We start from the raw sequence: 25,423 nt of genomic DNA, 5'->3' as shown, positions 1-25,423 counted from the left end.
CCCTTGACAAGTGGTACTGTCTCCAAGACGTTTTTAAACTGGCCATTCAGCTTCTCCTCATCACGTACAGGAAGCGAGCTCGGGACCTGTGCCTGCGCCTTTGCGCACTTTCTCAAGCCCTGCCGAAACCCTCCAGGGTGAAACTCTGGGGCTTCCTTTCTGGGATTCAGAGACCTGCCCCAGTGCCTAAGGGTGAGAAAGAATGGATATCAATAATAATAATAAAAAATAAAATTTGAGGCCTTAAACTTGTTTAACTCATCCTTCCCTCCCGCCCCACCCCCCATACATCCAGTCTCTTATGCAAAGCCAAATCAACCTGCTTCCCCCTGGGGTCTAATGCCTGGTGTATGTGAACCCTGAAGAGGCAAGAGCGTTTTGCATTTCCTGTGGGGAGGTGCACTTTTCCTCTCATTTCCGCACAGGGCTCTGTGTCCTAAAGGCAAGGCATGATTCTTTAGTGAGGAAACTCTTTGGAGTTTTGCTTCTTGATAAGGATGAAAACCAAGATGAACGTCGAATCGCTCTGTCTGCAAGCCAGGTGCCACTTACTGCAGAGCCAGGCTCCTTCTCTCCATGCGTAACGTTCAGCTTTGTACTTTCCATTGCCTGAACTTCAAGGCTGTCTGCCTTGTACCTGATCCTAGGCTCTGGGCAACAAATCTCTAAGGCTCCTTATTAAGTCGCAAGCGATATATTTGGAGTAGCTGTCACATAAAGCTGGCATAGGCTGGTCCAAAAGAAAGCTGGAGAGGCGATTTATTCGTGCGTAAAAGGAACAAGATTTAATTGGAGAGAGACCTGTTTTTTGAAAGCTAGTGCATGGGATGGCATGGCGCCGTGGAGCATTATTCGAGCCTCATCTCCTATACACTATATACCACCGCCTCCAAAGAAGTGTTGCCCTAGAAACTTGTTTTAAATCTGCTGCTATATATCAACACCTTGTTTTAGCAGTCCTTGGCTGAATTACAGTTACACAGTTTGGCGCTTCTTTCAAATTTCCTCCCATCAGTTTGGCTAAAGAAAGGAATTTTTCTCCTTTAGAAATGAATTGGCTTAATTAGTAAGTAGATTAATGGCAATTGCTGGTGAGTTGGTTTCCAGCAGAGTTTCACCAGAGAGGGTTAATCGGAGTCAGGTCTGGAATCTTTCCCAGAACTGGCTGCCAGCCATTCCCACCAACCAATCAACCCTACAAGAAACGAAGGAGACCCCATAAAATTTAGATTCTCTGTGTCATTATCCTGGCCCAAAATTCCATGGAAGTGTCTCCTGTTTGGATGTAGTAAGACCTTCCATTTCAGAATTTTACTGGACAGCCTTAACCTTTAAGAGTTATCTGGCTATCAAAGTGGAATTTCAAATGGCACAATAAGTGTCACCACAGATACTGAGTGAATTGGAAATGTCAGAGATTCTGGTCAACTTCGGATTTGGAGACCTTGCAGCCCCCTCCCAAGGCCAGTCCTAAATCTGTTACCCACCAGAGTGCTTTCAAAAGTTTGTGCTGTATGCTTTGTAGCCTTTTCACTCATTTTTTCCATAGTGATAAAAAATGCATTCATAGTTTAGCTCGCAGCTGCATTAGTCTTGCAAAAAAAAAAATCCCTGCTGAGAAATGCATATAATAGGAAAAACAGATCGGCTGGACAGCAATGTAATTAATGCCAGAAAGGGCTGAGGCCGGTTTCATAGTTTGTCTTTTGAGGATATCAAGACCAGACCTGGTGAAAAATGACGCATGCTTTAGCATTTCAGAAAGCTGGCAACTGGCAGGGCTTTTCCTTTTTTCTTTGACTTTCTGCCGAGGAACAAAGAGGTCGGCAGAACTAGCTAGGTTGTAATGAGTTCTATGTCCCTGGCACATTAAGTGCATCATGGAAACATATTGTATCGAAATAGTTTGGAGGAGAATACTGGGGATGAAAGAGAATGGGTGCTTTGATCAGCTCCCTGGGGTCCTGAGCGCGCACAGACTGACTTGCAAGCAGTCATTCAGCTCCAGCTAGACACACTTACAACACCATTCAAAGAAATTTGCATATCTGTAATTTATCACATTGGTCCAGAACATTATTGCAAGGTAAATAAAAGTTAGTTGAATGAAAAAAATCAATCATTGCAGATATAGAGGAAACTACGCAGCCGATCCTGAGACTAAAAACAGAAATAAGTATGTCCAGAAGCATGGTGGTTTTGAATTGGCTTCAATTTTCAGAGCAGCTTTAAAGCAACAGGTTATGTACGCTCTGTCAAACAAACAACAACAAACCCCACAGGAGTGGCCACAATTTCTGTGCCTTTCTGCTTTAGAAGAGTGTATTTGTAGCTTCCCACTGGAATAAAATTAGAAAGTTGAACGTGATGATGTGTGTGGCTGTGAGAAGCCCCTAACACTCATTAAAAATGAGTGCACACTGTGATGAGAGATAAGAGACGGCTTAATCTCCTATATATCTGCAAGGGGTAGGGTTAAATCTCATATTTCCCGCTGTTAATCTCATTGCCAAAGCCCTGTTTGCTGAATTTAACTCCAAACGATGAAGTATCCGGAGACCCAGTCAATAGGAGAGCTTGCTTTCCAATGTCCCATGAGAACAAGTGAAAATTTAACAGGCAGGCATTGTTCTGAGGTTTTAAACAACCCAGTTAAACAGCAAACAAGAATCTTCAACTTGACCTTGGAAAAGGCTGTGTGCCTACAGATAATGTATCAAACAACTTGGGATGACAATGATATATTTCAAAGTATTGTCAGATGGAAAGATTGATAAATTTGCTGCTGCACAGAGAGAACTTGGAAACAGCAGCAACAGGCCATTTAACTCACCAACTCCGCCTCCTCCTGCTCCATCCCCACTGCCCCATCCCCACCCCTCCACCCCCAGCCTGCCTTGTGACCAACCAGCTCTGGAGAAGGGGGCCAGTAAATCAGCAATGTAATACTTCTTCAGGGGCACGGAAAAGCTGTGAACAGTACTTTTCATATTAAACGCAATATTTCTTTGCTTTCGTGGTGAACAAAAGTCATAGCAAGACGTCTTTGTGGCTCCTTCAGTCAAAGGCACATCTCTGGGTCCCCCCGCAGAAAGGTCAGTGTGGCTGTGTTTGGTCCACCGAGGGGGTGTTTTCACACTGAAAACCAGGCAGCTGTCCTTGTCACACCCTCACCATTGGGGAGCACGCACTAGCCATGGCTATTAGGCACATTCTACACCTGCAAAATATACCGATTTCCAAGACTTTTCAAGACACCCTCCCATTCTCATGCCCCCCCCCCTCTGTCTACTAAACTTTGACAACACAATTCAAGCCCTGGATGAAAGCCCTGCAAGCTAGCGGGGCTTGGGGAGGGGCAGCTCCGCTCCTGCTTCAGGGTGTCTATTGGGCAGTCATCAAAGAAATGAGGCGTCAAGTATGTTTTCAGAAGTATGGAAAAACTTCCAAATAATTGCTGTGAGGAGTCACACATTGGCTATTGCCACAAACGCTAATTGTTGAGCCCCAATATTTAGTCGTATGCGCTTGGGCTCTTTGCTGGGTTGTGGCCAAGCGTCCTTCATTTGGAAGTGGCTCGTTTAAAGAAATTCTCTTCTTATTTCAGATCAGTTATTTGGATATGAATTTCTTCTGAATTCATCCAGAGCAAGTGAATGCCTAGTTTTGTTTTGTTTTTTAATGTCAAAGCTTGTTCAACTGGATTTCATAATAAAACTTCTAAAGACATCTCCTAGGTAGACTCATCAGCCCAGTAGGTTTCCAATGTCTTTCTTATATTCCAGCTATAGGTGACTAGATCTTGGGGGGACGACCTGGTATTCAATCATGAAAGAAATCAAAGGGGAACCTATGCAGTCGCTGGAGAGAAACCGCAAAATATGAACAATTTTAAAATATCTTTAGGAGAGAGAATTTCCCCCACGGATCTGTCCTTCTAAGACAGAAGCGCGAACACAACGCTGGCTTTCTTTTCTCGGTGCTAACACAACAAAGATTTCTATCTGGCTGTGGAGGGTTGAGGGATGCGAGCTGGGGAAGTGAGGGAGTGGATTAGCTGGTGTCTCCTAATCCGGATCTTTGTCTAATCTTGCTACCCAAAGTATAAAGAATTACATGAGGAGACCCTAGACGAAGCAAGGTACGGGTGCCCAGGACGCCTTGGATTGCTGGGACACAGGCAGGGGTGAAGTATTCTGGGTATCACGGGAGGAGGAGAGGGGTGCCTCTCATTAGGGGAGAACCCGAAAACCTGTCCTGGAAGCCGGGGGACCGCCACACAGCTTGACTCCCTCAAGCAAAGTGCCCGCGCCTCTCCAAAGCAATGCCAGCGCAACAGGTTGTTTGGAACTAATGCGGACACGCCAGGAAATCTGCTGGCATTGATCTGCGGGGATCATCCAGAGGCCAAGCCTCTCCGGGAAGCAACAGTAGACCCCCAAGAGTCCGAAAGTGGGGTCAGCAAGAAGCTTGTGCCCCGGCCACTGTTGCCGCTAGACCAGGCGCTAGGGCCACCAAGCAAAAACAGCAAGCCAACAATCTGCGCTCCTGGCCACCCGGCTCTCGGCACCCGGAGTACCCGAGGCTCCCCGCGGAGCCAGGGGGCGGCAGTGACCCCCGGCCTCCTTAGAGGAAGCCTAGGGCCGGAAAAACGGGCCTCCTCCCGGCCGATGGCCCCCAGTTCAACTCGCCGCTTCCGGGATCCCCTCTTGGAGACTTCCATGCGCAAAGATAGCAGAACGGCGGAGAGCTGGAGCCAAGCAGCAGCTTCCAGCCTCCGGGGAGGACAGACAGCACCTGAACCCCGACTTTTCGGGTAGCCGGGGCTAGGCGGGCCTCCCGGGCTACACCTCCGACTCCCTCGGGGCTCTCGGGAACCCTGGGAACAGGCAGGAGCAGACGGGGCGCATGCGCGCCCACGGCCAGGGTCCCTCCCCAGCCGGCCGAGTTTGGGGAAAGTTTGGCGAGGTTTGCCTTGGCAGCGACCGTTGTCCCAAAGGCTGGGTTGCCCTGGATAGGAGGCCAGGAGCCCCCCGGCGTCCCAGGAGCCGGTTTGGCAGGGGACCGAGGGCTGAAAAGCAGCAGAAGGTAGGGAGAAGAAGGCCTTTTGTGTGTGGCACGGGAGTGTCACTTGCGCACAAACGCAGCAGCGCGCTCAGCCGCCGCCTCAACCTCCTCCGCTGCACCTCCGCCTCCAAAGCGCTTCATTACAGCCCGAGCCGTTCCCCCGCCTCCCCCCGGCCTCAGCCTTTGTTCGGTTTGAAAGTAATGCTGTGAATTAAAAGAAATGACAATATTTTCTATCTGCTTGAAAGTCCAAGAGAAGAGCCCTTGAGCTTGGCAAAAATCAGGCAAATCATTCATCATGCCACCCCGCACCTGTGGTCTTGGCATTGAAAACCCTCCAGACCTATTCCTATTAAACTTAATTATTCCCCCAAAGCACACAATGGTTGAAATGGAGCAGGTTGGAGTCTGTTTATTGGTGGTAAATGTTTTTCTGAAGATCTTCTGAATCTCATTGTTAGCTCGTTGTTTGAGGCTGCCCTCTTTCTTTCAGACTGGAGTAGCCTTGGACTTTTCAATTTTCAATCGTAACATCTGCTTAATCGTACGGATCAAAATATGGAGACACAAAACATATGTAATGGTTGATTTGTTAAATCCTGGTAATGAGTTATTAACAAGGGAAAACAATGGGCCAGGATGGTGAGAGCCTTATGGTAACAGAGTCACTTTATGTAACGCCTGACGTTCTCTTCTTGATAAATGGAACTAAGGTCTGAGCGCCAGGTGATAGCAAGAAAATCAATGTCTTTAGGGGCCAGCACTGAGACTTTTTTCTATGTGAAAAATTAGGAGACATAAAACTTAATTGGCTGGTGAGGAGTGGGGGAAACAGTGGGTCTCAAGTTTAATTGCCAGTGGGCTTAGCAAGGAGACAAAACAGGATTTGGGCCTGTTTGTTTGCTATACCCCAGCCTCAAGTCCAAGTGTATCATTGAAAATGTGTTTTATTATAACACATGTCATGCTTTACAGTTCCCATATTGTGTAAAGACAATGGTTAATGGTACATTAAAGACAGGCAGGCCATGCCAACACGTCTTGGAGACATTGTAAGGGCCTCTCTCTTTGCTTGTTTTAGGCAGCTGCAGTCCAGGACCCAGAAGCACAAAAAGAACAAGTTTGAAATACCAGGTGCATCCCAGAGAACCACGACAGGGATTGATATGTTATAGCCCAGGACATGAACCTAGCAATAAAGATATCATTTCGATTGTCTGCGGCTTCCACGGCCTGTAAAGCTGTGAGGCCCTGAGCAGTCTGCTTTCTGGCAGGCCTGTCTCTCTCCCTGGGTCCTCTCCATTTCCCTGGGCCAAATCCGAACACCTGTTGGCCAGACCTCACATCCTGTCGTGGGAATCCTTTCCTACCAGTGGTTCCAGATCTCAAAAAACGCAATTGGTTGTGGAATTATTTAGGACCATTCCCACAGGCTGCAGAAGGCTTTGGAAAGGCTGTGGGAGGGGAGGGTGAGGGAGAGAGGGAGGGGAAAGGGCTCTTCCCAGAGAGATTCGCCAGGGAATACTCAACTGGTGTTTGTTCCACCTCGCAGCTGGTACTCGGTGCCACCGCAAAGGCCCATTAATGGAAATAGGATGAGTTTGTGGGTTTAAAAGGCTTCACACCCTCTCCATGGAGGGGCGTTAATCCTGGTACTGGCAGATGAGCAGTCCTGGGAATGGCTGGCAGCCGGTTTCACAGGAGCTCCAACAAGGCCTTTTATGCCCTCTGCTCCCAGCCCGGGGTGGAAGACTCACTCTTTCCCACCTACTTTTTCTGCCTGGTGAGACCCACAGTATCCAGCTCCTTCCAACAGTTTTTAGCTAAGCTGCAGTGTGTCCTCCATGGACCGGAAGAGGGTCCACCAGGGGGCTCCATTCCCGAAGCTGCTTATTCTAGTTTGCAGAAGTGGTTCCCCTGTCCTCTTTGGACTTCTCTAGGCCTTCCCCCACCCCAAGTTCATCTCAAAACTGGAAGTTCCACCAAGAGAATGAAAAGAAAGGGCATGGTGCCTGTGCTTTCCAGGCTCTGGCAACAGGAAGCCACCTTTTCCTTGGAAGTGGGGTGACATCTCTCTCTTAACATCATGACAATAAAACCCTGATGGCTTGCCCACCTGAAGTGTAAGGGAATGAGAGGGGTGGGGGGGGAAGGAGCTTTTACTAAATATTGTCCTTGATGTTCAAACTGGAACCCAGATCAGTTTGGTAATCTGGAAAGGAGAAAGCAGGGTAGACTGGAGTTGAGGTGGTTTTGGCAGGAGAGGGTATGGAGTTGAGGAGAGAAGGGCATGCATGCCACAGCACACCCCACTTTCAACAAAGTGTTGCATCTTTGGCAGCTCCCCGCACCCCACCCCCGTGGCCAGCAGTGGAATCTGGACCACTGAGCAATGATTTCGATAGCTCTGCAGTAAAGATCATAAAATACACCCCTGGCTGGCGTCACAGCTTCTTTATTATGCTAAATGGTGAGGGCCACCAGGGTGAAATTTAAAGTCTTTCCCTTAATGGTGGCAGGCCAGGGTTCAGCGCAAGGGCTGATGGGTCAGAAAGGAAGGCCTGGCAAAGCCTCTCCATAGCCACCCAGCAATCTGGCTGCCTCCATTATTTTCATAAGCAATTTTGTTTTCTAATTTGGAGTGTGGTGGGGATGGGGGAGCATTGACTTAGGACTTCTGAATGCCCATCACTCAAGTTGTCCCCCACATGGTCTTCCCAGTGCCAGGCTGTATTTATGAGCCAGAGATGGCTCAGGCCAGAGACTCTCCAGCCTGGCTCCCCTGCGCCCAGCACAGCTCAGGCCTCACTGATGCCAAAGGAGGCTCTGAAATGATACGTTTGTTCTGCTTTTACTGCTGTATATTTTAAGAAAAAGAATTGCTACACTGGAATGAATAGATTATGAGTAAATAAAGAGAAACTGTCAGTCTCTTTGAAGATTGTGCTTAAAGGGACTTGCCAAGTCAGGGCACAAGAGTGACAAGATAGAGACCTTGGTGCTTTGCACGCTTAGCTGGGCTCTTCCGCTTCATCTGCACAGCACTAAAGGATGTGTTGATGCATTGAATCACAAAAAAAAAAAAATTGGCATTCGAAATAAAAGGTGCCACACCACAATGATTGTAGTGTTTGAACTGCGAAGTGCCACACTGCCCCATCCAATCGAAAGGCAGGTCTACACAGAAGGAGAAAAAAAAGATACACTTTCATAACTTATAAGGAAGTTGAAGTCTAACATTTGACTTTCTAATGAGTGTAATGAGATTACATGCCTGATGGGAGCATTTGTACAAAAGCAACTTTCGTGTTTAATGAGGCCGTAATACAAGGCAAAAATCAAATTATTTTTTTTTCTCCTTCTCAAACATCTCCAGAGTAAAACCAGCTTTTAGGGGGAGAGGAGGTGGGAGAAGAGGAAAAGGCTGGAGGAGGTGAAGGGGGTTCATGGCTCAAGGCCTGCTGGGGAGCGTCGCGACCCAGAATCTTAGCGTGTCTGGCCAGGCTGCTCTGCAGGGTCGGTCCAGCTTCTAGCCTCGCTTTAATTACTCTTGGATGAAGTCCATGGCACCCGCGGCGCGCGCGGGGGAACCCCTCGGTGGGTCTGAAACTAGGTTAAAGCGATTAGCATGCTGTCTGTACGCGGTCCTCCAGCCAGGCGCGCGCGCCCGTGGTGGTTGGGGGGAAGGGGGGGGGCGAGGGCAATAGGAAGACGCGCGGTCGCACTTTGACTCCCCAGGTTTGCGCTGAGAAGCAGCTCACCTTGACCCGGCCTGCGGTGGCTCCAGAGTCCAAGGTTCCATGCCAAAGCGAGAGTCTCCTGCCCTGCCCCCACGCGCCGACCCCTCCACTAGCCACCAAGAGCCCAGACAGCACTGGCCAGGGTGGGGGCCGGGGGGGGGGGGGCGAAAGCCCGCAGTGGCCAGGGGGAGACCAGTCCAGCCCAGGCTTCTTCGACTTTCTGGCTCAGGGTCCAGACTTCTCCATCGCTTCTCTTTCGGTTCGCTAGAGGGCGACCCTGTTACCTCTGCCTCAAACTGGCCTTCCTCCTGTTGTGGGCAGAGGAGGACTAAGAACTGTTTCAAAAATAACCCAAGTGTAGAGGTGGCCCGGTGGGGGTGGGGTGGAGAGTTTCTCTTGGCCTTGCCCCAAACCCCTGAAAGTTGTGAGGGGTCTCCTGACTTCAGCAAGGTCAACTACTCCAGTTCCTTTCAGGGGAGAGTCTGAATTTCAGGAACCTGATGCTTAAGTGAGGAAAGGAAGGCTTCAGGGCCCAGCTCTAGAGCAGTGCAAGCAGAAAAGCCCTCTGCCCTGCCTGGCCTCTCTGATTAGGCACGGTGGCAGTCACTTGGGCATGCCAAACATTGTCCCTAAACCTCAGCTTTCCCACTCTAGAAAATGGGAATAATAAACTACCCCTGACCTAGCTGTCCCATGAGGTGTTCCATAGTTAGGGCACAAACAGAGGCAAGCTGTACTATTGAGAGCCAGCAGGACAGATTGGCTGCTGTCAGAGATCTTGGATTTATTCTCCCATCCACACCCACTCCCCTTCAGACCAAATCTAAATGAAATGTAGTTTACTCCTAGACCTTAGGATTTGAGCCTCTGCTTCAGTCACTTTTAAGGAAGTCAATTCTTTTGAATGCAGTTACTCCTATGATCTACAAACAAATAGCTTATAGAAACACCACCAGCGAATAGCATTTATTAACAACGCTTAGAAATAAACCGAATCTGGTATTAAATAAGCATGAAAACTTGTGGCCAGAGTTCTTCCAACAACTCAGAGTTCCGCCAAAGGTGCCGGGGAAAATCACCCTCTGTTGCATATTATAGAATATTATGATAAATTATATAAATTATATATTTAAAAAGAGACAATCTATTTCATTAACTCAACAGAATAATAAATAGATAAATAACAAACAGTTGATTGCCATTAGAAAATGCGATCTTTAAATTACATTTACACTATAGGTATTTACACCGTACAATATGCACCGAGACTTCTCAGGACATAAACTCAAAGGGTGGTTGGTTCTCTATGTTGTCGAAAGATTTACTGTTGAGTTTTCTGGGGTCCTCTGGGGTCCACACTTTAGCTGTACGGATAATATTTTGTTCTTTGAGCTGTTTTTCATCAGTCCATGAGAGAGAGTGCCCAGCAAGAGGAGGGAGGCCATAATCAGGGTCACTGGGGGAGGGGGAGCCTGGGAAGGAGAAAGGAGAAAACAGATTGTGAACACCCAACTACCCTTCCCAGAAGTCACCCATGGTCCTTTAGGGTCCCCTCTGAAGCAACTGAGACACTTCTCTACTCCACCCCTCAAACTCTCAGCGGCCTCTCCCTGGAACCAAAGGAGATGCATGTCTGGCATGTCCTCCAAGTTTGGATCAAGCATCAGAAAACAGAACCGTCCTCCAAGTTTGGATCAAGCATCAGAAAACAGAACCGAAAGGTTGTCCTTAAGGTTCCTAGTGCCCACCCATGGTCCATCCTCATCAATCACCCCGTGCGCCAGACTTCCTAACATCCTGTCTCTGTCCCTGTCCCCCTCAGGTGGTACTAAGACACAGACGCACTTACGGGTGCCTCGATGGCAGATGATGACTTTCTGGGCCTGGTTACCCGGGCTGTCCCCGCCCAGGTGCCGGCTGCCACCTGGGCCCCCGCAGCCACCTGTGCCACCACCGCGCAGCGGCAGGTCCGCCTGCACCAGCTCGCTGAGGAAGTTGATGTAGCCGATGGCCAAGCGCAACGTATCTACCTTGGAGAGGCGCTTTTCGTAGGGCAGCGTGGGGATGTGCGAACGCAGCCCCTCGAAGGCGTCGTTGATGGACTGCATGCGGCGCCGCTCCCGCACATTGGCCGCTTGTCGCAGCTGCTGCAGCTCCGCCTCGGAGCGCACGCGTCGCCGTCGCCGTGCCGCTGCCGCTGCGGCTGCGGCCGCCCGGTTCAGACCACGGAGCCGCGCCCCGGGGGACAGCACCGCGGTACAAGGGTAGGCAAGGCACGAGGGCGGCGAGCCGGGAGAGTAGGGGAAGCCGCCTAGGGGCGCCCCTGCCTCGCAGCAGTAGCCGCCACTGTCCTCGGGCTCGCTGGGGTCCCCCAAAGGCTGCGAGGCGAGCGCGTGCGGGGCGGCCGAGGGCGCGGGCTGCAGCAGCAGGCACGCCCCGTCGCGGTAGCAGTATTCGTGCAGCTGATGGCTGAGAAACTCCACCTCCGCCTGCTCGTCCCCCAGCAGCTCGTCTCCATCCTCCAGAGGGTCCCGAGAGGACTGATCGGTGAAGAAGTCTTCCTCATCGAAGTAAGCAGACGGGAATGTGTCCAGGCCCCCGGGGAAGTGCTCCAGCAGCACGGCGTCCATGACGGCCGCCGCCGAGGCCCAGAGGGACTGCTGGGCTGCTTGAGGTGACGCTTAGTGAATGATCCGTGGCAGTTCGGGCAGGTCCCGCAGCCCCTCCCTCGTGGGGCTGGCGCTGGGGAAGGCCAGGCGGCCGCGGGTCCCCGCCCTAGGGCCTCCCTGGAGTGCGCGCTGCCGCTGGCTCTGGCTGGCGCTGGGGCTGCACTGGGGAGGGCTGGGACCCGCTTTTTGGAGCTGAGGGCCGGCACGCGAGGATTCTTATAACTACATCCACAGGCGCGTGCCAGGGACCCCGCGCGCCAGCCAATCAGAGCGCGGGGAGCGGGCGGGGAGGGGACCGGCAGGACAGACAGTCGCAGGGGCGCTGTCCTCAGTTCCCAGCTCTGGCGGCTGAGCGAGGTGCAATTCCTCCGGCTCCCGCTTTCTTTGGTACCTGCCCAGCGCTCAGCTCCCAGGGCTACCTATAGCCCGTGACGCTCTCCTCTGGTCCTCAGAGCGGCTCAGCGCAGCTCTGGGTTTCCTCCGCTGGGCTGGAACATCTACCCAAGGTCCCCAAGGCGTGAGGGACTGGAGTCACAACCAACCAGCCTCCAGCCGGCAGCGCTGCGGTCTTGCTCAGAGACCGGTCGGAAACGTTTCTCTTCATACCCGGGGCATACAACGGGTGCTCCAGCCTGCATAAGGTTTGGGGCTTCCATGCCATCATCAACCCCTTCAAGGACTTTTGCGAGTTTGCAAAGGATGCGTAGAGGGTTGCTAGTGACCTAGTCCTGCTTCCTAAGACTTCCAGACACAGCGCACGCAGTAGGAGCATGTCCTAGGGCGCCACACGGAGTTGATCTGCCTCCCACTCTCCTCTCCAGCCCCAAGAAAGGAGACCAGACAGGAGGGGCAGGCTCCAGAGCAGCGCCATGGCGTGTGTTTCTTCCACAAGCAAATCCAGACCCTAGGGGTTCTGAGCAATAAACCGGCTACAAAAGGAGTCAATTGAATTGTCCAGTACCGAGCAGTCAGGAGTGGGGGTTGGGAGGTGCCATTGTAGTTAAAGGGCAGTGTAAATGATTTTCAAAGCCCGGGTTTCACCTTTCTGACTGGCCACCCGACCATCTTTGAGTGATTTCTCCCCCCTCCCTCGCCCTTTCGACCTTACTTCCTATTTTCAGACACCATTAAACGAACGCAACCAGCCTGAAGACACACTTTCTCACAGACTGAAGTGCAACAAAGGAACACTTGTTCAAGGTCGGGGCAATTCCACCCTGTGAGAGCGACCGCTACCAGGACCAGTCTAGCAGTCTTTCAACAGAGGACTGGAGGTGTCATTTTCGGGGTCTCCCACTTCTCTTTACAGACAGTTGTCCTACAGAGGCGTCCTGCCTTATTAAGACTCCCTTCGTGTCCACGAGTTAAGAAAGTGCCTTGAACACGCTTCACTTCGGGCATTTCACTGTAGTCAAACAGAATTCCAAGGTCTAGGCATTAGGGCCAAACAATATATACTAGATAGATCAGAAACTGAGCGTCCTTGACTTGTCGAAACCTCCAGACATTTTAACCCAAAGACCACCATTTGTTTCACAGTAGGTTCTTTCGTGTGTTAGGTTTTCAGCCTGTGCCTCCTTCATACCGAGGTGATTGTCCATAAAAGGGTGCAAAGGTGGTAGGTTCTTTTGTGTGTTAGGTTTTCAGCCTGTGCCTCCTTCATACCGAGGTGATTGTCCATAAAAGGGTGCCAAGGTGGACAGGTTCCCTGCGACCGAGGGAGGATGCCTTGGAATATTTTTTACTAAGATGTTTCTGTGCTCCCACAGGGAGGAAAGCTGTAGGTTTCAGCCGTTGGCATGCACCCAACTTTCTTACATTGAAAAAACCCAATGCCTGGGCATGGTGGTACATGCCTATTATCCCTGGACTCCAGAGGCTGAGGGAGGAGGATTGTGAGTTCAAAGCTGATCTTGTCTAAAACAAGGGCGAGTGAGGAAATAAAAAGTTCTTCGTACCTTACTTATTTAGAATAAATCTAAGTGGATCAACCTGAGGACTTGGAAGGAGAATAAATAACCAGATTTCAAAACTTTATCCAAAATACTGATGACCAACCAGAGCAGAGAATACTGGAGCTGAACCTACAAATACCTTCTTGGAGAAGCCAGAAGGTCCCCTCTGCTTGAGAAATTGTATTTGACTCCTTCATACGTTAGTGGGGTGCTGAAAGATTTGAGAGTAAGTGTATATGAGTATCTTTGTATTCACTGAGATTGTTAATAAATCTGCTTTCTAACGGGGAAACCATCCTAATTAATGTTTGGTGAGTTTGTGGAAAGTTTCAGAAATGCACCTTTGGCAGCCAAGTAAGCTGGCTGAAGCAAGTAAGCCAAGCTCCTGGTTGAGGCCTTACTGTCGAGGAGGCCAGCAGAGCAAGCGTGGAGAGTAGGATTAGTAGAGAAAGTATTCACTTGTTTCTGTGTAACCTGCTCTGTCTTTTTTTTCCCTTTAAGGAATTCCTGGCTGGCTGCAGGGTGGTCTTGTCAGGAAGCAGAGACAAGGCGCTCTCTCTCTCTCTCTCTCTCTCTCTCTCTCTCTCTCTCTCACACACACACACACACACACACACACACACACACACACACACCATCCTTAAGTAAGACATGATTGTTGCTTTCTCTTATAAAAAGAAAAAAGACTTTTCCTGGAATAAAGAGAATTTTCTCTGGGTCATTAGAGGTCACAGCCGTGTGGATGGCTGCTCTCTGCCATTCAAAGCCACAAGCTGGATGAGAAGGCTGAAACTGAACCTTGTCCTGGCAGATGAGATGCCCCTATTCTTATTCCAATCCTTTTTCTCCATAATCCAGAATCCTCTGAGGGCTGAGTGGATATGCACACACCTCCTGTCAAAATACATAAGCAGTTCACACAGAAAGTTGGTCACACAATTCTCTGATGAACTCGAACTTGCCTTTCTCTCTCCACTCTGTCTTCATAAAAAATGTTCCTCAACCCTACAAGGGACCTCCATCTCACTAGAAAATGGCATCCTATGCTCCCATGGAAGACAGCAGAATGAGCCTTAGCTACCTTACTGCCAAGTCCTGGTGAAGTCTCTGGACTATTTCGTATATTTCAACAGAGTCTCCTAACCTCCCGGGGCTTCTCACAGGCCTCAGCCCATCTCCTGGGTTTTCAGTTCCAGAAGCACTGGCCAAAGGCCATTGAACTTGAGCCTGGCTCTCCTCCTCTGCCCCCTCTGCCCCCCTCTGCCCTTCACTTCTCATTTCCTCCCAGAGTCTTGGATCTGAACTTTCCTATCAGACATGTCCAGTCATTTCTCAGTGTCTCAGAGCAGGGACAGGAGGGTTAGAAATCAGGTCTCTGACTCTCCCCAGAATGAACTGGGTAAGAGATGTTAGTGCGGATGGGACCTCAGACTGCCTACTTTCTCACTGAACGTTCTTGGTGCTGCACAGGATGCCAGCAGGTACCCTTCTGGTACCTGAAAATACAGAAAGCCAGATCCAGCCTTCTTGCTCACAGCATCCTACATGCCTCCCTAGTGCCTGCAAGCAAGTGCCTGCAGGTGGGGCTCAGGGCTTGGTGCACCTCCAGCCTCTAAATGTGTCCCAATTAGTTCCTTGTAGTTTAAACTGTCCCCTTGCTGACCTCACATCAGGGTAAAAGCAGGTGTGTGGTCATCCTCTCCTGTGTCCCTTTCCTTCTCTTTACCACACCTACATCCCTAATCTGGGATAACATTCTTCTCTTTGCTGGAGTATCCAGTAAACTCACCAGCCCACTTTTTAATAAACCCTTATACCCCTAAACTAGGATTTGAAAATAGAAACAGAGTTGATGCTGAAAGGCTCCTAAGGTCCAGTGAGGGTCGGTGACTTCCCTAAGGTTGATGACAATGAGCACCAGCCCTCCTGGCTTGGCTCCGTCAAAGATGTTTGTACTCATGGTCAACGCTGTCAGTTCAGGCTTCTTCGAAAGTAGCTCAAGTTTCAGTACTCACTGAGCCCTACCCTGTAGTCACTATCTGGATCACTGCTGAGCCTATAAATGACATCTGAAGAAGAAATCACTCAATAGTGCCACACCCAGCTTAAGGATGTAAAAACCTACTGGAGAACCAGCAAGTCTCTGGCCACCGGTGTCATATTCCGTAGATTGGGGGAATTTCCATCTAGAAGACTCACCCTGTTTGATGTAGCATCTCTTCCCATGAGAGCCCTCAGGGATGCTGAACCACTTATGTTGGTGTTTGGGATGGAACCCGGGGCCTTGTGCTACATATGTATGCAGCCTTCCAACTTCATCCTTCTCACAACATTAAGACTTTTTCCTGCCTCACTCTGCTCTCCACCCTGGGTCATCTTCTGATTGGCTAAGCCTCCAGATGTCATGATATTGTGCGTTGGTCTCTGAGAACCCCATGACTCTTCTAATAGCTGTGATGTCCTTGCTTGACTTAAAGACCTTATTTTAGAGGATTTTTCAAATATATTTCTCATTCATCTTCATAACTCTTCAAGCTAAAGGGAGCTCCATTTTTATTCTTCAGATGACCACATGAGAGTGGGCCTTCTGTCCAAGGTTATGAGTCCAGTAAGAGGAATCAGAGTCCAACAACAAGTTTGGCTCACTCCATATCACATGAGTGTTCCATATATTGTCCTGCCCTTTCTTCGTTTCTGTCCTATGGCAGCTAGTTTCACATCGACCGGCTCATCTGCTCCTAATGTAGCTCTTTACTTTGCTTTTTGCACGTGTATGTATATGTGATATACATGGGTACATGTGCATTGCACGTCTTCTTATGTGTAGTCGCACATGTGTGTGCAATGAGCATACACACACATGTGTATGCCCATGGAGGCCAGAGAGCAATGTTGGTCGACTTCCTTAATCACTCACCGTCTTAGACTGAGGTAGTTCCTCTCACTTGAACCCAGAGCTCACCAATAAGGCCCATCTAGCTGGCCACCTGGCTCTGGTGATTCACTCTTCTCTGCTTCTGGTGGGACCACAAGCAGACCTGCCACGCCCACCTGGCATTGACATGGGAGCTGGAGATCGGAACTCTGGGCCTCATGTTTGCACACAGTGCTTCATCCACTGAGCTGCCGCCACACGCACCCCACTTTAAACTGTAGAACATCATCTCCAAATAAAAAAGATCCTCTGTGGCTAACTGGATCCAAGTCACACGGCTGACATTTTGGGTCCATGAGAAGAACTGAACAGATTTCCAACACCGTGGGGTGGAGGTCTCAGCACCATGGGGAGGGTCTCCTGGGAGACACTTCCTACTCTGAGGATGCTCATCCAGGAGAGGAAGAGTCATCTTCCTCAGGAATGTGGTTACTGGTAGGCTGCCTATGCTCTAGGGGATAGCCCCACACCCATGCCGTCACGGACAGCACTAATCAGGCTGACTGGGTCACACACACACACACACACACACACACACACACACACACACACACACACACACACACGAGTTGGTAGGAAGGGGTGAGGGGTTGGGAGTAGATATAATTAAAATACATTGTATAACAAGTATGAAATTTTCAAAGAATACAAACAAATATTTTTAAAAAACATAAGTGAAGCCAGACCTTGTCCTGTTGGGATTGGGGCAGGAGATGCAAGGCTGTCACACGATACAGAATCATCTTTCTTGCCTTGCATTTCTTATGGTTAAACATTAATCTTTAAAGGAGGAAATATCTAAATGCTGATATAATTATCCAAATAAACGTTTTCTGTCATGCCAAGGTCTGTTTGAAAAACTGCAAAGCTTCCGAGCTCTGTCCTTCAGGCTCGTTTTCCTGGGAGGCGTTTGAACTTTACTAATGCAAACACTGGCTAGTCATTAATGCCAGACATTTCTGTCTTGGCCTCTCTCCTGAGCCTCGGGAAGTGGAGGAAGGAATTGCATAGAAACAAGAGCATGCTTTCTTTTTCTGCTTCTTCTCAAAGCCATATATGCTTGCTCATTGTGGGCTTGTTGATGAGGCTCTATTTATGATACATCTGTGTGGTGGGATGTCCAGCAGGAATGGGACACAGGTTACTGAAACAATTTCTAAGAGCAACTCGCATTTAAAGAGGGCAACAGATCTGGTGTGGGGCTTATTGGTACAGTTCTTGCCTATTTATTCACCCTGCTAGGTTCAACCCTGCTAGGGGATGTCTTTCTGTACCCTGTGAATTTATTAGCTTCCACTGGCTAATAAATAAAGCTGTTTTGGCCTATGGAAAGGCAGCTCAGAGTCAGGTGGGAAATCCAAGCAGAGATAGGAGACCAGAAAGAAGAGTATGAAGAGATGCCTATCCGCAACCCAAGGAGCAGCAAGATGCCAGCAGACCGGTAACACCACGGCTATGTGGCAAATTACAGATTCATAGAAATGGATTAATTTAAGATGAAAGAGCTGGCTAGCAAGAAGCCTGTCATAGGCCACACAGTTTGTAAATAATATTAAGCTTCTGAGTGATTATTGTATAAGCGGCTACAGGACCGCAGGGCTAGGCGGGACCATGGGGCCGGGTGGAACTGGAGAAACTTACCACTACACACCCCTCAGCACTTCAAGACAAAAGAAGTGGTGGGGAGGGGGATACTGAATACTGAATATATCAGTACATTTGTGCAGGAATCAAATAGCTCTGGATGGATATGGAGGATATTAATGACATCAATTGTATCAGGAAAGAAATTAGGAAACAAGGGCATAGACTTTCTTATTGTAAACTCTACTGTGCCTTTTAAATGTTGCAATAAGGGAATATGTACACAGAGAATTGTTTAATTTAGTTGGTATTTTTAAAGAAAAAAAATAGAATTTATGATCTCTTTGTCTAAACCCTAGAGGATCTGTATATAAGTTTGTTCCATCTTTAAAAATGGGCAAGCAGCCTTTGAGAGGACCATCCAAGGTTCTCAGGGGAAGCCTTGAATCCCTTCAGGGACCAGGTCTCTCATGTTGTACAACAAAACTGGGATGGCATTGGAAGAAATGCTATTTTCTCTATGAAACTAATATTGGACAAACTTTAGAGGGATTTGATAATTTAAAAGAACATTCAAATTGGGCCAGTGAGCTAACTCAGTGGGTGAAGGCACCTACCACTAAACCTTACAACCTGAGTTCCATTCCCAGAACCCACGTGGGAGAAAGAGAGAATTTTCTCCCATAGGCTGTCCTCTGACCTCCTCCACAAGTGCTCCATAACAATGTGTGCATGCTCACAAAATTAATATTTTAAATTTAGAATAATATTCAGATTATGAATGCTCACGAAAATCATCTATTTTCTACAGCTCCATAGCCTGCCAGGGAGACCACTGAGCTTTTGGTGTATTTCTCTCCTGTATGTGTCCTGCATCTCATAACTGTCATGTGGCAGCATGTCATCCTACTTTTCCCAAGTACTACTGACAGGGCTTCATTCAGTAGTGATTGGAGGGTTCGTCGCCACTCGCTCCATGTGGGAACTCAGTTCACTTGACACTTTCTGTCCTTGTGTTCCACTCATAGTCTGATTTTGTGTCTTGCCTAGGAGATCGTGAATCTTATTCCTCAGACCTTTTTCCTACTTTATATCCATAATATCTTTGGATCCAATCAGAGATCCTAAGGATATTTGGGGTTTGCAGTGGCATTATTACTAAGGCTCCCTTAAACTCTGCCTGGAGCCAAAACCCTGTGTCTCAGCAGGCCTCACCTGTGCTTTAAGAAACGTATAATGGGGCTGGGTGTATAGCTCAGGTGTTAAAGTTCTTGCCTAGCATGCATGAAGCTCAGGATTCATTCCCAGCATCTACTAGGCACGGTGGTACACCCCAGTTATGGCAGGACTCAGGATGACCAGAAGTTCAAGGCCAGCCTAAGACACCTAAGATTCTGTGACCCTCATCCCCCCTCCCCCAAATCATCTAGCATACCATGTCTGGCTCAAGCATGGATATACCTGGGCCTGATTCCCAGAATCCACCTGATGGCTCACAGTCATCTCTAACTCTAGTTCCAGAGTATCTGATGTCACTTCTGGCCTTTGCAGGTATCAGGCACACATGTGGTATATAGACATAAATGCAGGCAAAACACACGTACACAAAACAAAAACCTATTAGTCTTATAACCATTTATTTATTTGCACATGTGTTTGCATACGTGTGCATGTGCATGTATATGCCATGGTGAGTAGAGGTCAGAGTACAACTTTCAAAAACAGGTCCTCAAATCTACGATGTGGATTGTGGGTATTGAACTCAGACCATCAGGCTTGGCAGAAAGTGCCCTTACCAGCTCCCTGACCCCACACTTGAGCTTTCTAACAAATAAGCCCCTTGCATGTCCCTTGTCATAACTCAGGGTTTTTTAGTTCTGTGATTCTACTCCTGTGGATCTTAAGATCTGTGATATTTTGTTCGGTTACTTCACAGACTTAGTTAACAGCAACAAACCATAGAGTTAGTGCCAGGCACATAACAGGAGTTGCTGGTTATTCAGTAGTGGTAGGTGGTCAGTGAACAGTGAAATGGATGAGTGTGCATCACAGGCAGGAAGTGATCAGACAGGAGTCATTCCTCTTGACATCGGCCACCAGCCCACTGCTGTGGGATCATCTGTATGTGCTCTGATTGGTCAATAAATAAAACACTGATTGGCCAGTGGCCAGGCAGGAAGTATAGGCGGGACTAACAGAGAGGAGAATTGAGAGAACAGAAAGGAGGAGGGAGACACTGCCAGCTGCCGCCATGACAAGCAGCATGTGAAGATGCCGGTAAGCCACGAGCCACAGGGCAAGGTATAGATTTATAGAAATGGGTTAATTTAAGATGTAAGAACTAGATAGCTAGAAACCTGAGCCATTAGGCCAAACAGTTTAAATAATATAAGAGTCTGTGTGTTTATTATAAGTGGGCTGTCAGACTGCCGGAGCTTGGTGGGACCCAGAGAGAAAACTCTAGCTACAGCCCACTTCCTAGGTTTGTAGTGGACAGAGATGAACAGATACATCAGCAACACTCAACCTAAGTCACCACTGATGCTGAACACAGCACTTTTTTTTTTTAAATTTTTTATTGCACATCTATGATTCTGTCATTGGCTGGAATCATCCCAATTATTTCAGTTAAAGTACTTGCAATGTTCAAGGTATACTAGTTTTTAGTCAGGTTGGTATATTCCCCTCTGGATATGGAGTGAGGTTCAATCAAACACTGATTCACACAGAGTATGAGGCTTGATCTCCTCAACTGTTCCAAAAGTAGAATACTTACTGTAGAAACAACCAGGGGCACTATAGTGCACTAAGTTAAGTGCACTATGAAAATACTGTTTTAATTAAACAAAAGTAACAATCCCTTAAATTCTAGTTATTTTTGGGGAAATAAAGGGATAGTGCTGTGTGTATGTAAAGAAATGTGTTGCTAAGGGTGAAAATGAGAGGAAAGTGGGCATAATAAAAGTACCAAGTGATATTAGGAGATAAATAGGAGGGAGAGTAATAAAGGCAAATTTAGTTGAAAACTAGCATGAAAATAGAAAGAGGCAAAGAAAATATACCAGTAGACTGTAAATATATCAATCAATCTATAAATCAATAAAGAAAGAAGAAGAGAAAATATAAAGTTGGTCCACAACACTTTAAATAGATATTAACTAAAATATAAGTGTGATGGGAAGAGAACTGGACAGGGTAGTGGAATCGAACACAGCACTTTTAAGCCATTCTCACGATTCAAAACAGTCAGGATTCTGTTCACTTACGGCTTTTTGCTACTGCTCATGCCTCCAAAGTGGGAGCTAGAAAAGTTGCCCTCACTGTAGCCCTTCACAAGAAAGTTGCATAGGGACAGAGCAAGGTCACAGCCCTCACCAGGTACCCAGATAGAGCATCCTTCCCCACTCCTCCACAGTGTCCCTCTCCTGGGCAGACTACAGCCTCCTGTGCAGGCTGATTGGAAGCTGTCATTTTCCCTGTCACACAGCCCTTCCCACCAGCCTCAGAGATGTTCAGTGTGTGTTTCTCACCGAGAAGGGAAGAGAAGCCAGGTGGACCATAGGCCTCACAGCCCATTCCTTCCGCAGCACTCAGCAACTGTGTACACAGCAGTTTCTCCGTCTTTAAGTTCTGGCAACGGAGATTAATTTCCCGACAAGACATGGTCTTTGGATGTGTCAGTTCTGTGCACCTCTGCTTTTCTTCCCACAGCTTCAGGACAGCTTTTCGATTTTATAGTATAATTTAAAGATGGTCATCTTCAAAATCAACCAGATGGCACCTTATAACCTGGTCCCAACATTGAGCTCGGGGCCTGAGTCTTGAGTAGGCTCGTGTTTAAGGTGGCAGTGGTGCAGTCCAAACTATTGCAGTCACTTCAGGCTGCAGAAAAGTCAGTGATGTACTTATGTCAACAAAAGACTAACTCACTCAACACACAGGAGGCAAAGCTATCATGACGTCTAAGGGACCTGAGTGGAAAATTTGGTCTTCACATGGCACACTGTGGATGGAGGACAGAGACCACCAACACCATGTCAGCTTTATAAGCAAAGGGACATTATAAGGATATTATATTATCTATCATATTAAATAGGTTACTTTGAATTTTATGGATTTTCAGAATTTCATATTGAAAAGTATTTTGTTTTTCAGTTACCTAAGAACAATACATATGAAGAATCTCTTCCAGGGGCCAGTGGGATAGCTCAGTGGAGAAAGAAGACAGTTATCGAGACTGACGACCCGAGTTTGATCCCTGGGACCCACTTGGTGGGAGGAGAAAATTTATTCTCAAAAGTTGTCTTCTGTCTTCTGACATGGGTCCCCATACACATACATGTGCACGCACATGTGCACACACACAAAAACAAACAACCAAACAAATAAATAAGTAAAGAAGGGATCCTAACTTTGTATTTGCAATTATTTAAGTAATTTGATTATTAATATTTTAGCAGCATACTGAAAGCTTATAAATTTTGTTTTCCAAGACTAAGGGTTAAACCTGAGACTTTGGGCATGCTGTGCAAGTTCCCTACCACTGAGCTGCATTCCCAGCTTCATAAAGGTTTCTCATTGGTGATTGTTTTGCTTTTCTATAAAAAGATGACTATTTCACATAAATGTACATATAGATATTATGTGTACCTACATATACATACATGTACCTAATACAGTACATAAACATATTGGGCATACAGTGTATGCCATACCTCAACACCTCTGAGTGCATATTGCTCTTGCAGAGGACTAGAGTTTGGTTCCCACATCGGGCAGCTCACAACTGCCTGTGGTTCCACCTCCAGAGGATCTGATACCCTCTTCTAACCTTTGTGGGTACCTTCACTCACGTGTGCACACTGCATACAAATATATACACATAAAATAATAAATAAATATTTTTAAAGAAATACAATTCCAGGAACACATGCTTATTTTCAGGGTTAGAGAGGAAAAATGAGGACCAAACACTAAAGTAAATAAGGAGAGAAGAGCCAAGAGGAAAGGTTAGAAACTAAGAAACGTATACACAAAAAAAGCAGAAGGAAAAACAAAAACACATGACTCACACACACAAATTCATGCTCAGTATTTGCTCTAGCTTTTGTGGTTTATTCTGGAAAAGCGAGTCTTGCTGACCTTACACCTTACTGACTAGAACAACAGAAGAAAAATTAACCCCTGCTTTGAGGAGTGCTGAGTAGACTTGTAGAGGTGACATGTCCAGTACCCAGGAGCACTCACTCACTGCAGTAACCCACCCTGATTCCCTTACTCAGTGGATAATCAGTAAGTGTCTACTAAATATTTGTCTGACACAGAAGAAAAAGAGGGGTAAGAGGTGAACCTACAAGTAGTCAAAGAACTGGTGTTCTTTCCCACTGATCTGTTTCACCTTGAGCCATGTCTACACAAGGGGATCACCTTCAGAGTCTGCTGTTCTCAACCATGCATGGATGTGCATGCCTGTAATCTCAGCGCTTGGGATGCTGAGGCAAGAGGACCGAGAGACTGAAGCTAGACTCTGCTACATAGCAAAATTATGTCTAAAAATTGGTTAGTTGTCTCCCAATTCTTTCATTATTTTTGGATAAAGTAGCAGATATCTCAAGTTAAGACTGATTAAAACACAGGTGCCTGCCGAGGGTTGCACTGTGCTATTAGTTTAGAGTGATGTGAAGGTAATGCACGTGAGTCGAATTCAGGTGACAAGCAGTGGCCACAATGTGTCTGAGCTAACATCAAGTTGCAAGGGAAGCCGACAGAGTTTTAAGTTTGGGTTGCCATATTCCTGCTTAAACCGTTGGATACGATCAAAAGAGAGGGAAAAAAATGTATGGAAACTAGCTGTACCTGACATACCTTGTATCATTGCCATTTTTACAAATGTAGTCTTGTAAACCTGTGTTTAAATAGTGTGTATGTAACTGCTAATTAATGGATATATTTTTCCCTTTTAAAATCAGGCATTTATAAACACGGAAGTATACATTAATGACATGTTTTATTTATTTGTTTTTATTTTATTTTATGTATACTGTGTTTTACCTGCATATATATCTATGCAACATGTGTGTGTCTGGTGCCCACCAAGACCATAAAAGGGCACTGGAGCCCCTAGAACTGGAGTCACAGATGGCTATGAGCCGCCATGTAGTTTCTGGGAATTGAACCTGGGTCTCTTTAGCCTCTCATTTGGGTAGATTTTAAACATGCACATAAGGAAATTTTAAGAAAATGAGTAATAAAATGATAGAAATTCTATCTTTTTTCTGTACCCCAATAGAACAACTTTTGTTCACCTTGGGGCTTATTCTTTATAAAGCCAATCAAAAAATTATCTTGTTTCATCATTATATATGAAACTACAGGCCATACAAATGTAATGAACATGTGTTTAAAAAATACCATGTTTGAGGGTTGGGGAATGTCTCAAGTGGTAAGGTGCTTGCCACACAAGTATGGGGACCCAAGTTTGATCCCCAGCACCTACGGAAAAACAGCATAGAGAGACATGCATGCAATCGAAATACTGGGGAGGCAGAGTCAGGTAGATCCCAGGGCCCTTCTGGCCAGCCATCCCAGCCTAATCAGTAAGCTCCACTGAAAAATACTGTCTCCGGAAACAAGATGGACATCTCCTAAGGCTCCAAGGTTGTCGAGCTTCCACAGTCTATGTGTGTATGCATCTATGTACACACACATACACACTGTTTTGAAACTTAACAAGTTATTTTATTAAGAAACACATTTTGAGCATCAATTCTACTCAAGACACTGTGTTAAATGGCAGGAAACGGGGAGAAGATGCAGTCTCCTTCACTAAGATGCATTTCTTAATGCATTCTTAGGGACTCAGGGAAAGGGTCAATTAATTAGGGTGTAGTGCAATAAGGGATACTGGTGAGAAACAGGGGCTCTGTCTGTACAAAAATGAGGGTGTGGGAGGCTGCCTCCAGTGAGTGATGTTGACCTGGGTGTGTGGTTCAGTAGCATGTGTGGGCCCTGAGTTCACTCTCCAGCTCATGCATACAAACAAGCCTGACCATGGAGGAGAGGGGCAGAAATGTGTCCTTAAGAAAGTAAAAGTGTATGTCAAACACAGTGGTTTGAAATAGTTCACAGATTCCCACCCCGTCCACCCAGTTTAGGAGAAAGTGCCAGCAAATCCCACAAGATAATGAAACCTCCACTCCAAGCAAAGCTCAGTGCTTTGCAATAAGTCTTTTTACCCTCCACCTCCTCCCAAGAGCAAAGTGGCCTGGTGATGACCACATGGATTACCCACCAAGACCCGTGTCCTCAAAGAAGGCCCGGTGCTCAAAATTGTCCTTTTTGCCCTCTTCAAAGGCCAATTACTTCGGGGCCATTGATCTCAGCAAGAGGCAGCAGAGGAAACAGCTGCACCATAAGGTATCAGCAGTGCACAGCAGCCCAGTGGCCTGGCCCCAGCCCTGAATTTGCATGCAA

General features: G+C 47.3%; 2 protein-coding genes across 2 annotated transcripts in view; one reads left to right on the top strand and one right to left on the bottom strand.

Moving 5' to 3' along the window:
* CUNH10orf67 (chromosome unknown C10orf67 homolog) overlaps positions 1-4,820 on the top strand; it is a 119,746-nt gene extending 114,926 nt beyond the window's left edge. Inside the window, exon 17 of the mRNA XM_052729493.1 lies at positions 4,237-4,820. Coding sequence (XP_052585453.1) covers positions 4,237-4,820 — 584 coding nt within the window. The remainder of the gene's footprint in view (positions 1-4,236) is intronic.
* A 5,258-nt stretch (positions 4,821-10,078) lies between these two features.
* Ptf1a (pancreas associated transcription factor 1a) lies at positions 10,079-11,899 on the bottom strand. The gene is made up of 2 exons (XM_052729816.1): positions 10,657-11,899; positions 10,079-10,279 (listed from the first exon to the last, which is right to left on the bottom strand). The coding sequence occupies exons 1-2, from the start codon at positions 11,435-11,437 to the stop codon at positions 10,080-10,082; spliced, it is 981 nt and encodes a 326-aa protein (XP_052585776.1). The 5' UTR covers positions 11,438-11,899; the 3' UTR covers position 10,079.
* Between the last annotated feature and the right edge of the window lie 13,524 nt (positions 11,900-25,423).

The sequence above is a fragment of the Peromyscus californicus genome, unplaced genomic scaffold (genome assembly GCF_007827085.1).
Source record: "Peromyscus californicus insignis strain IS unplaced genomic scaffold, ASM782708v3 Scaffold_8__1_contigs__length_139910024, whole genome shotgun sequence".
NCBI classification, from domain to species: domain Eukaryota; kingdom Metazoa; phylum Chordata; class Mammalia; order Rodentia; family Cricetidae; genus Peromyscus; species Peromyscus californicus.
The sequence above is the reverse complement of the archived record's forward strand: the minus strand, read 5'-3'. Positions and strand labels throughout refer to the sequence as shown.

Bases quoted from the DNA above. Each gene is read 5' to 3' on its own strand.
- Ptf1a (XM_052729816.1), bottom strand. From the start codon at position 11,437: ATGGACGCCGTGCTGCTGGAGCACTTCCCCGGGGGCCTGGACACATTC. The intron at 10,280-10,656 runs GTAAGTGCGTCT...TCTCCTTCCCAG, and splicing joins CATCTGCCATCGAGGCACCC to GCTCCCCCTCCCCCAGTGAC.